Source organism: Diaphorina citri, unplaced genomic scaffold, assembly GCF_000475195.1.
Source record: "Diaphorina citri unplaced genomic scaffold, Diaci psyllid genome assembly version 1.1 scaffold1680, whole genome shotgun sequence".
NCBI lineage: Eukaryota > Metazoa > Arthropoda > Insecta > Hemiptera > Psyllidae > Diaphorina > Diaphorina citri.
The window spans coordinates 57,379-68,224 of record NW_007379106.1 but is presented as its reverse complement, the minus strand read 5'-3'; the positions used below and the strand labels follow the sequence as shown (position 1 = coordinate 68,224).

General features: G+C 38.5%; 1 protein-coding gene and 1 long non-coding RNA gene across 2 annotated transcripts; both read right to left on the bottom strand.

Moving 5' to 3' along the window:
- Positions 1–249: 249 nt before the first annotated feature.
- LOC113470590 lies at positions 250–2,006 on the bottom strand. The gene is made up of 3 exons (XM_026829137.1): positions 1,855–2,006; positions 318–1,263; positions 250–261 (listed from the first exon to the last, which is right to left on the bottom strand). Exons 2-3 carry the CDS (start codon positions 729–731, stop codon positions 250–252), a joined length of 426 nt encoding a protein of 141 aa, XP_026684938.1. The 5' UTR covers positions 732–1,263; positions 1,855–2,006.
- A 2,752-nt stretch (positions 2,007–4,758) lies between these two features.
- On the bottom strand, positions 4,759–8,703 carry LOC113470589. The gene is made up of 2 exons (XR_003393594.1): positions 8,335–8,703; positions 4,759–5,130 (listed from the first exon to the last, which is right to left on the bottom strand). It is a non-coding gene; the product is annotated as an uncharacterized LOC113470589 (long non-coding RNA).
- Positions 8,704–10,846: the final 2,143 nt, after the last annotated feature.

Here is a 10,846-nt window from a genome sequence, read left to right as displayed (position 1 = left end):
TATACAGGGTCCGACTGGCTGTATTACCTGAAGCAATAGGGTCCGACGGGCTGTATATCAAGCACCGCTTCGTGGTCGCTAGCATAAAACTCATCCAGGTTGGTGATATTGAAGATGGTCACACAGAGGGTATTGTCCACCACCGGGATCTTGTGGAAGTTCCGGAACGAAATCGAGTGGTCTGGTTCAAGAACGTTGATCTAGAAACGGAGGAAAAAGGAAATTCTGTAGAAGTTACTAAAGCTAGGATTACACTGTTTGCTCAGTGAGCAAATATTTGCACCAGAAGAATAAATATTTGTTTGCAGGGGTATTACATCAATTTCCGGCGGCCCATCGTCCAAGGGCTCGTGAAATGGCGGTGAAGAACATTTGACCGGAGACGCTAAGAGCGGCGCATATCCCTGAGGCGCCTCTGGGCAATCGGAATTGAGCGGTAAACAGCCGTTGAGGACTTCTTTCGATCGCCACTTGGCAATGAAAACATTTGAGCTGCCGTCACTTGGTTTGGCGTTTTCCGCCGGATTTCGATGGCAATTGCTTGGAAATTCAGTGTTATTGTTTTGCATTTGACTTTGGTGGTGCGAACTCACCTCCCTGAGGTCCGCCGATTTGCGGATGTGATCTGTGGTAAAGCCGATGTGTGTGGACGGTGTTTGTAGAGGTTTGAGTTCTTCTTTGGAACCACTCAAATGGCGGTGGAACGGAGACGGTTTTATTTGTGGTGGCATGGTGGGATTTTGTCGATTGTCGACTGTCGAAGGCCTTTGAAAAGTCTAAAAATTGGCGATAAACCGGGATTTTCAGATGTTTTAAGACTTTTAAGGGGTTTAATCGAAAGAGTTCGATCGAGTTACGGGTTTGATAGAGGTTGATTCAAAATTTTACGGAAATTGTACTGTTTTATTCGATTGTTGCTAGTTTTTATCCTAGTATTTTTGTGAGGAATTCTTTGATCGTTCCAGGAACGTTTGTCAACCACTATTCGTCTCAACTTGCAGACTGTTTCTACAACTAGCTGTTATCCGAAAACTTGGTATCAAACGAATTTCGTTGATTAACGAACGCCAAGATATTTTTCGTGTTGATCTGAGGCCCCTAAGGTATTTTTCGGTGCGGTTTTCGCGGATGACAAGAGGTTGCGTCAGGAAAATACCGCTATCCGGTAATATATTCTTGCATTTTGACGTGAAGCGGAGATTCTGGTTTCACATTTGTCCGATGGTGTCAGGTTTGTTCGATTATTTTGCAATGGGCGAAATTCTGAAACAAAAGAAACAAAAATCTCAAATTAATTACAAAGTACATGGGAGATAGAATAGGTAGCGCTGATCTACTCTCTGTTTATAGTCCCTCAGCCAGACTTACTAACATAGTTCATCTAATGAGGTATTATACGTACTATTAGGTACCAACTCATAATTACAATAGATAATGATGAAAACTGTGGAAACAGTTGATGGAAAACTAAATTACCTCCCATCCAGCCTAGTAAGCTTGGACGGTAACGTGCCTGCTTTGTAGCCGCGAAGTCGCGGGTTCGATTCCCGCCCGGGGCGATCTTTATCCTAAGACCTATGAATGAATGAATGAATGAAAGTTTTTATTGTTTATTTATACAATTTGTATGTTAACAATGTTAGCCTAATTCTAATACATACTTATATTCTAACTTAAATCTACTAACTTATTCTAGGCTATTCTAGGTGCCCACCCTATTGGAATAGAAAACTATAGGAACATGAAATATCGAGAACATGAAACACAAACAGAAATAAATAATATACATAGGTAAAATAATATACATAGACTAGATATGGGAATAGAATTCATTGGGCTTGCACGCACACTCACACATAGGTAGGTAGATGAAAGAGTCAACATCGAGATATAGGTATGGAAGCACTATTTTCATATTAGGGTACATAAGTTATAAGTTATTAGGTACGTTATTAGTGATAACAGGTATAATGTGATGTGGTGATAAGTATGATGTGATGTGATGATAAGTGTGTGAGGTGGTGGAGGTAAGTATGATGCGATGTGGTGATGAGTGTGATGTGATGTGATGTGATGTGATAAGTGTGATGTGATGTGGTGATAAGTGTGTGATGTAATGATAAGTGTGTGATGTGATGATAAGAGTATGAGGTGATGGTGGTAAGTATGATGCGATGTGGTGATAAGTGTGATGTGATGTGATGTGATAAGTATGATGTGATGTGGTGGAAAGTATGGTGTGATGTGATGATAAGTGTGTGAGGTGGTGGAGGTAAGTATGATGCGATGTGGTGATGAGTGTGATGTGATGTGATGATAAGTATGATGTGATGTGGTGATAAGTATGATGAGGTGGTGATAAGTATGTTATATGATGTTTTTTAACTTTCAAATTCTTCAATTGTATAGGGGACAGTGTTAATGAGGTTCATTTTTCAATTGGGGTTCTAAAGGTCTGTCTAAGTTTTCGTTTTTTAGGCTATCCTGTAGGTTGTGTACATTGGATACCTTTAGTTAGAAAAGAACTATTCATTAGAGGTGTTTTTAGAGATGACGAGATATGGTTTTTTGTCGCGCGTGCTTATAACTGGTGCACCATATCGAGTGTCTTTACAAAAATGGCCGATTTTTTATGAATGAGAGTGCATGTAGTCCGTATAACCACTGCGCCGCAAATGGTCAAAATTTTGTTTTTCTTTGAATATAGTTCTGCAAGAGCAGGTTCTATGGAGGTTTAATATGCCTGACAGCGGCGTTTTTGGAGTAGAAAAACATCAATGTTTCCAGGCCGCGAAATCCCCAATAGACACCAACCCGTAGCTCATTAAGCTATGAAAGTAAGCATGGTTAGGATTGGATTAGGGCGGCGGCTGGAGCCCACATTCTCTATTGTATGGATCTTATTGCATAGATGCAGAACACAGTTTAGGTTTTATGTAAAGTAATGTGGGCTTTCCAGCGCAGCCCCACATCCAGTATAAACCAAGGAATTTCAGTTGGTATTACGGGATGAATCGTCAAATGTGGGAGTGAAGAATTCGTTGACTCGTGCCTTCAAATGGATTGCGATTTGAAGTACATAAAGGAAGTCTTAAACAGATAAGGTTCGTTCTCGCGAACGCTGGTTTTTCCTAATCTTGTTTCCCTTTCTCTTCGAATTCGGAACGATAAAGAGACCTTTGGAGTACAAGTTCCCCCTCTGTTAATCCATCGTCTCTTGAAAAAAAAAAAAAAAAAAACTGAACTGTACATAAGTGCTCTACCTGTACCTACTGGTCAAAAGAAAAACCTTAGAATGTGTATTGTGACTATTGTGTAGGTATTAGATAACCATCAGGTTTGTAGAACATAATGAGGTATAATAAAAGAAAAAAAAAGAGGAATTTTAATTGCATTAATCCTGGGTACGTATCACCTAATGGCTACTCTTAATAGTTGAAACCTTTTGTTCCATTCCTCATGCAATGCATCAGCAATAGTTACCTACACCCACTAATCTACTAAATGATTAGTTGATTATCTATACCTTCCTTACTTATGTGATATTTGTTACCTTTAAATTACCTTTGAAACCTTACATCAGTTATATTAAATAATGGGTAGTAGGTACTCATACCTAGTTACATAAATGCTTACCCAGTACCCACCTTACAAATAGGTTTTCTTATAAAGTGTAATGATTAATGATATGTGATACCTTTAGATCAGCGGTTCTCCACCTTTTTCAGCCCGCGCACCCCTTGGGTACCCGGATTTAGTCTCACGTACCCCCGCCACCATCATAATAAGTACCGGGTACCCATACCTAGGTTATGTACCAGTACTACCTACTGAGTTCCAAACACACTCAGAACCTTTTGAAAAAATTCAGTACCTTGAGGTCAAAATTCAGTACCTTTTTGGACTGTACTGCACTGATAAGCGGTCAAAATTCAAAATTTGCTTTAGTACGGCATGCTCTTCCGACGGCCCATCGTCCAAGGGCTCGTGAAATGGCGGTGAAGAACATTTGACCGGAGACGCTAAGAGCGGCGCATATCCCTGGGGCGCCTCTGGGCGGTCGGAATTGAGCGGTAAACAGCCGTTGAGGACTTCTTTCGATCGCCACTTGGCAATGAAAACATTTGAACTGCCGTCACTTGGTTTGGCGTTTTCCGCCGGATTTCGATGGCAATCGCTTGGAAATTCAGTGTTATTGTTTTGCATTTGACTTTGGTGGTGCGAACTCACCTCCCTGAGGTCCGCCGATTTGCGGATGTGATCTGTGGTAAAGCCGATGTGTGCGGACGGTGTTTGTAGAGGTTTGAGCTCTTCTTTGGAACCACTCAAATGGTGGTGGAACGGAGACGGTTTTATTTGTGGTGGCATCGTGGGGTTTTGTCGATTGTCGGGAGTCAAACGCCTTTCAGAAGTCTAAAAATTGGCTCTAAACCGGTCGCTTTTCCTCAGAGGTTTTAAAGAGTTTTCAGAGGATTTACGGATTAATCGAAAGAATTAGATCGGATTACCAGTTTGATAGATTTTAATTCAAAATATTCGAGAAATTGTACTAATGCCTTTGTTTTATTCGACTGTTGCTAGTTTTTCCCCAGTATTTTTATGAGGATTCTTTGACCGTTTCAGGAACTTCTTCTTTCTCAACCACTATTCGTCTCAGCAGTTTGTTTCTACCACTAGCTGTAATCCGAAAACTTGGTATCCAGCGAATCGCGTTAGCGACCACAAAGATGTTTTCTCGTTAATTAGCAATTGTACTAATGCCTTTGTTTTATTCGACTGTTGCTAGTTTTTCCCCAGTATTTTTATGAGGATTCTTTGACCGTTTCAGGAACTTCTTTTTTCTCAACCTTTATTCGTCTCAGCAGTTTGTTTCTACCACTAGCTGTAATCCGAAAACTTGGTAACCAGGGAATCGCGTCAGCGACCACAAAGATGTTTTCTCGTTAATTAGCATCCGCCAAATGTTTTTCGCGAATGCCCGACCGCTAAGGTAATTTTTAGTGCGGTTTTCGTGGCTGACAGAGGTTGCGTCAGGAAAATGCCGCTATTCGGTGATATTTTTACATTTTGACGTGAAGTGGAGATACTGGTTTCACATTTGTCCGATGGTTTCAGGTTTGTCCGATTGTCCTGAAACAAAAGAAACAAAGATCAAATTAATTTCAATCAGAAACTGAGCGAGCAGATACCTACAGGCAGAATCACAAATTCAGATACATGTAGATTTTGTAGATATCATAAATGTACACCCTAGTTCACAAAGGGTACAAGTGAATTTTTTTCCGAAATCGAGTTAGGTATGTGTTAAAATGGGTTAATGAAAGGTGTATAAACACGGAGCACAAACGATACTTCGTAAAAATGATATGTCCAATAGACCCATCAGGCAGTCTCCTATAAACACCTACGGACTGTAGACATTACTAATTTACTGCCAGTATCTATTACCGCTACTAAGTACCTAGATATTCATTAGAAAGAATTTACAATACCTACACCACTTACTTTTGGATCTGTATGTACCTTTAAACTTTATTGTGTAAATAAGTACCTCAGTATCTATTACCGCTACTGAGTACCTAGATATTCATTAGAAAGAATTTACAATACCTACACCACTTACTTTTGGATCTGTTTGTACCTACTATAAACTTTATTGTGTAAATAAGTACCTACAATAATGAGCAGGTATGAATAAAATTCTTTTAAAAATATGTACCTAATTTACATCTAACACACCTATACCTATAATACTAGTGATTTCGAATACCCAAAACTATTAGGAATGCAACTTCTGTTTGAACAAATATTTGGTTACTTTCTTTCTTTCTGTGTTGACCGAGCACCTAAGTGGGAAGTATTGTGTCTCTTTCTTTTCTCGCCCATCTGATGAGAGGCATTGTACTTTTAAAAATATGTACCTAATTTACATCTAACACACCTATACCTATAATACTAGTGATTTCGAATACCCAAAACTATTAGGAATGCAATTTCTGTTTGAACAAATATTTGGTTACTTTCTTTCTTTCTGTGTTGACCAAGCACCTAAGTGGGAAGTATTGTGTCTCTTTCTTTTCTCGCCCATGTGATGAGAGGCATTGTACGGGATGGGCATGCTACGACTAAGAGCTAAATCAAAATTTTGAAGGTGTAGGTACCTTCAAAATCAAGCCCCCCCAAAAATTTAGGCAAGAACCGCCTATTTTTGTTTTTTTTTTAGAATGATCGAGGCTACTTACATGCAGTAACTGCTGGTCGCTCCGGAACAGAAGGTACTTGTGCATCTGCCGATAATACCAAGTGGTCTTCTTTCGCCGTAGCTGATCTGGCCGCGCCCTTTCGCCCGGTTTATCTATAATTGTAATACGTAGTGGCCGGCAATTTCCGGCGCCCGTCGTCCAAGGGCTAGAAATGGCGGTGAGAACATTTGGGACCGGAGACGCTAAGAGCGGCGCATATCCACCTGGGCGCCTCTGCGGCGGTCGGAATTGAGCGGTAAACAGCCGTTGAGGACTTCTTTCGATCGCCACTTGGGCAATGAAAAACATTTGAACTGCCGGTCACTTGGTTTGGCGTTTTCCGCCGGATTTCGATGGCAATCGCTTGGAAATTCAGTGTTATTGTTTTGCATTTGACTTTGGTGGTGCGAACTCACCTCCCTGAGGTCCGCCGATTTGCGATGTGATCTGTTGTAAAGCCGATGTGTGCGGGACGCGTGTTTGTAGAGGTTTGAGCTATTCTTTGGGAACCCATCATAATGGTGGGTGGAACGGAGACGGTTTTATTTGTGGTGGCATCGTTGGGTTTTGTCGATTGTCCGGGAGTCAAACCGCCTTTCAGAAGTCCTAAAAATTGGCTCTAAACGGTCCGCTTTTCCTCAGAGGTTTTAAAAGAGTTTTCAGAGGATTATTACGCGATTATCGAAAGAATTAGATCGGATTACCAGTTTGATAGATTTTTATTCAAAATATTCGAGAATTGTGTACTAATGCCTTTGTTCTTATTCGACTGTTGCTAGTTTTTCCCCAGTATTTTTATGAGGATTCTTTTGACCGTTTCAGGAACTTCCTTCTTTCTCAACCACTATTCGTCTCAGCAGTTTGTTTCTACCACTAGCTGTAATCCGAAAACTTGGTATCCAGCGGATCGCGTTAGCGACCCACAAAGATGTTTTCTCGTTAATTATCAACCGCAAATGTTTTTCCGCGAATGCCCGACCGCTAAGGTAATTTTTTAGTGCGGTTTCTCGTGGCTGAACAGAGGTTTGCGTCAGGAAAATGCCGCTAATCGGTGATATTTTGCATTTTTGACGTGAATGGAGATACTGGTTTTCACATTTGTTTCGATGGTTTGTCCGATTGTCCTGAAACAAAAAGAAACAAAGATCTCAAATTAATTTCAATCAGACACTGAGCGAGCAGATACCCTACAGGCCAGATTCACAAATTCAGATACACATGTAGATTTTGTAGATATCAATGTCACCCTAGTTTCACAAAGGTACGCTACAAGTGGACTCTTTTTTTGTGAAAATCCGATTATGTGTTAAATGGGGATAATGAAAGGTGTATAAACACACGGAAGCACAAACGATACTTCGTAAAAATGGATAACCTAGGTAGGTATACATACGTAGGTATCATTTTATTAACCCATTTTAACACATAACTGTTATTAGCTCACTTGTTTTTTTATTATTATTATTATTATTATTATTTTTTTTTACCTTTATAGGTACTTGTGACTGCAAACTCAAGCAATCTTATTTTTCTATTTAAAATTTTTCTTTCTAAACAAACAAAGTGTTGAACCTTAAAACAGATTAACGATTTATAAACATCAAAGAAAAATGGACATTTTACCGATATTCTTTAAAAAGCGGGACATTTTTGATATTTTGAGAAAGATGGCAGGACGCGCGGAGCAAAACCTTCAAAAAGCGGGACATGTCCGCGAAATATGGACGTCTGGGAACCCACTACACGTACCCCGCCACCATCATAATGAGTTTTATGTGTACCATTATGACTACTGGGTTCTAAACACACTCAGTGGCCCTTTTTGAAAAAATTCAGTACCTTGAGGTCAAAAATTCAAAATTTGCTTTTGTACGCCATTTCACTTTTTTTTTTTTTTTTTTTGCGTACCTACCTCCGGTTAAAAATCGCTGCTTTAGATAAATGCTTAAATTAAATAATTGGAATATGTATAGACCTACCTAATTAGGTATTTTACATAATATTTACCTACCGTTTTTACGTTTATTAGGCACAAACGTACCTATTACCTGCCTAATTATGGCCAAGTCTTGAAAAATAAGTACCTACTTACCTTTTTCAAAGTTAAAAAAAAGATTCACAATCAAAACACACTCCTACGTTACACAAATGTTTACAACCTAATCTAATATAGAAATCAGCGCGAATGACCTTGTAGTTAAAGCCCTTTACTACAAAAAAAGGGTAATTTAAAGAAAAATACAAAAAGAAGTACCTAGCAGGTAGTCAAAAGTCAAAATAAAAATACTAATACAAGACTCTTTTATAAAAAGAACACAAGGTAAATAATAGATTGAAGATACTAAAAAATTATGTTATTTTTTATTTTTCCAAGGAACAAACAAATGCTACTTGTTACTTCTATAGAGATAGACGAATAGACTGGGACTAAAAAAATGATCTGAAGTCTTTGATATCTTAAATCGCAATAATTATGGTCATATTGGTCTAAGCTCTAAGGAGAAGATTTGAAAAAAATCTATGTTTACCACTACCAAAGATTAATTTCTAAGTACGTCAACCATTAGGGAAAAAGCTGAAAACGTGAATGAATACGTAGGTAAATAGAACTACATAGGTAGGTACAAATACTTAATCTTCTTCTTCTTCTACATGTCATACATGTACACATCTACACTTCTACACAATCTACACAATATCATACATGAGGGAGAGAAAAAATCCATCTCCATAGAAGTTAGGATTAGTTTAGGGGATGATCCATTGTATTTATTATATTTTAATAAAATAAAGCCGAATTTATTCAATTCAATTCAATTCTTCTTCTTCTTCTTCTTCTTCTTCTTCTTCTTCTTCTTCTTCTTCTTCTTCTTCTTCTTCTTCTTCTTCTCCTTCTCCTTCTTCCTCTTGTTTTTGTTCTTCTTCTTCGCCTCTTCCTCCTCCTTCTACTTCTTTTTCTGTTTCTTTTTCCTCCTTCTTCTTCGTCTCCTTCCTGTTCTTCTTTACCATCTTCTTCTTCTTCGCCTTCTGCTTCTCCTCCTCCTCCTGCTCCTTCTTTTTGGTTCTTTTTCTTCCTCTTCTTCTTCTTCTATTTTCCGTTTTTTCCCTCCTTATTCTTCTACTTCATCTTCCTCTTCTTATAGTTCTTCTTCTTCTTCTTCTTCTTCTCCTCTTCCTCCTCCTCCTTCTTGTTCTTCTTCTCCTCCTCCTCCTCCTTCTTCTTCTTGGTCTTGGTCTTCTTCTTTCTTCTTGTTCTTCTTCTCCTCCTCCTCCTCCTTCTTCTTCCTCCTCATCCTTCTCTTTATTCTTCTCCTTTTCATTTCTTCTTCTCCTTCCTCTTCTTTTTCTACATGCCCAAAGCCTCTCAATCTACTATTTAAAAGAAAAACAAACAATAATGATGAAAATATAAGAGGTAAATAGGTAATGGAATAGCTAATAATAAAATAAGGCATATGGTTTTTCCTCCAAATCACGTGCGGGACAGTTGGACAATTAACCATCCACCTAGACCTGATAGAGATTATACGCTTAGAGCTGCATACCAGATTTGTCCGTTTTGACAACTTTCCAGAGAATGGGAAAATGAAAAAACCAATCCTCTATGAAAAAACCAATCAACCAAACCAAAAAACCAATTCGCCTGGTAAACAGGAGGGCGTGGGTTCAATATCAGCCGAGGTATGGAATTTTATCCTCAATATAATTTGAGAATTTGACCACAATAATATTCTTTAACCCATCAAATATACGAGACCTTGTTTAGACTGCTATAATGCCTGATAATGAGGATGAGGAGGGTATAAGGAAAAACCGAAGAAGAAGCTTAATGAAACAATTAGAAATGAAGATAAATGAAAAAGTAACAGGAAAAATACTCAAGTTATAAAAACATTAAAAACCGATCTTACTCAACTTTAGAAATAATTAGGTATGCTATATTTCTAAGATAGGTAGGTACTAGGTACCTAGTAAGTACCTTCCCATAGGTAATTATTGAAGTTTATATGACTGTAGGTATAACTAAATACTCAAGTTATAAAAACATTAAAAACCGATCTTACTCAACTTTAGAAATAATTAGGTATGCTATATTTCTAAGATAGGTAGGTAGTTAGTACCTTCCCATAGGTAATTATTGAAGTTTATATGACTGTAGGTATAACCTATATGATTGCTTGTCCATGTTTGGTTGAGAACTTTACATTTTTATGGAAGCCATTATCGGTTATTAGTAGATATTATTAGTCTTGCTGGGGGAGATTGAAAAAACACAACCCCGACCCAAAAATGTGACTTTGCCGAGAAATGAATAATAGTTCACCCCTATAGATGATTTAGGTTTTAAAAAAAAATAATAAGAAAAAAAAAAGACTTGCCATCAGCGTGATAAAAGTCCTTGGTTTAATGGTTTTTCAAGCCTAGTTAGCTTGGTTGATAGCGCGTCTGCCTTGTAAGCGCTAGGCGGCGAATTCGATTTCCGCCTGGGACGGATTTTATCCAGAACGGATAATGCTCGTTCTTGGAACGTCTAGCCTTCTCCTATCCTGTCTTTCTACTCTCTTCGATTTTGGGACGATAAGACCTTGACAGTTACAGTTACC

Excerpts from the sequence above, each read along its gene's own strand:
- LOC113470590 (XM_026829137.1), bottom strand. The coding sequence starts at position 731 with ATGCCACCACAAATAAAACCGTCTCCGTTCCACCGCCATTTGAGTGGT.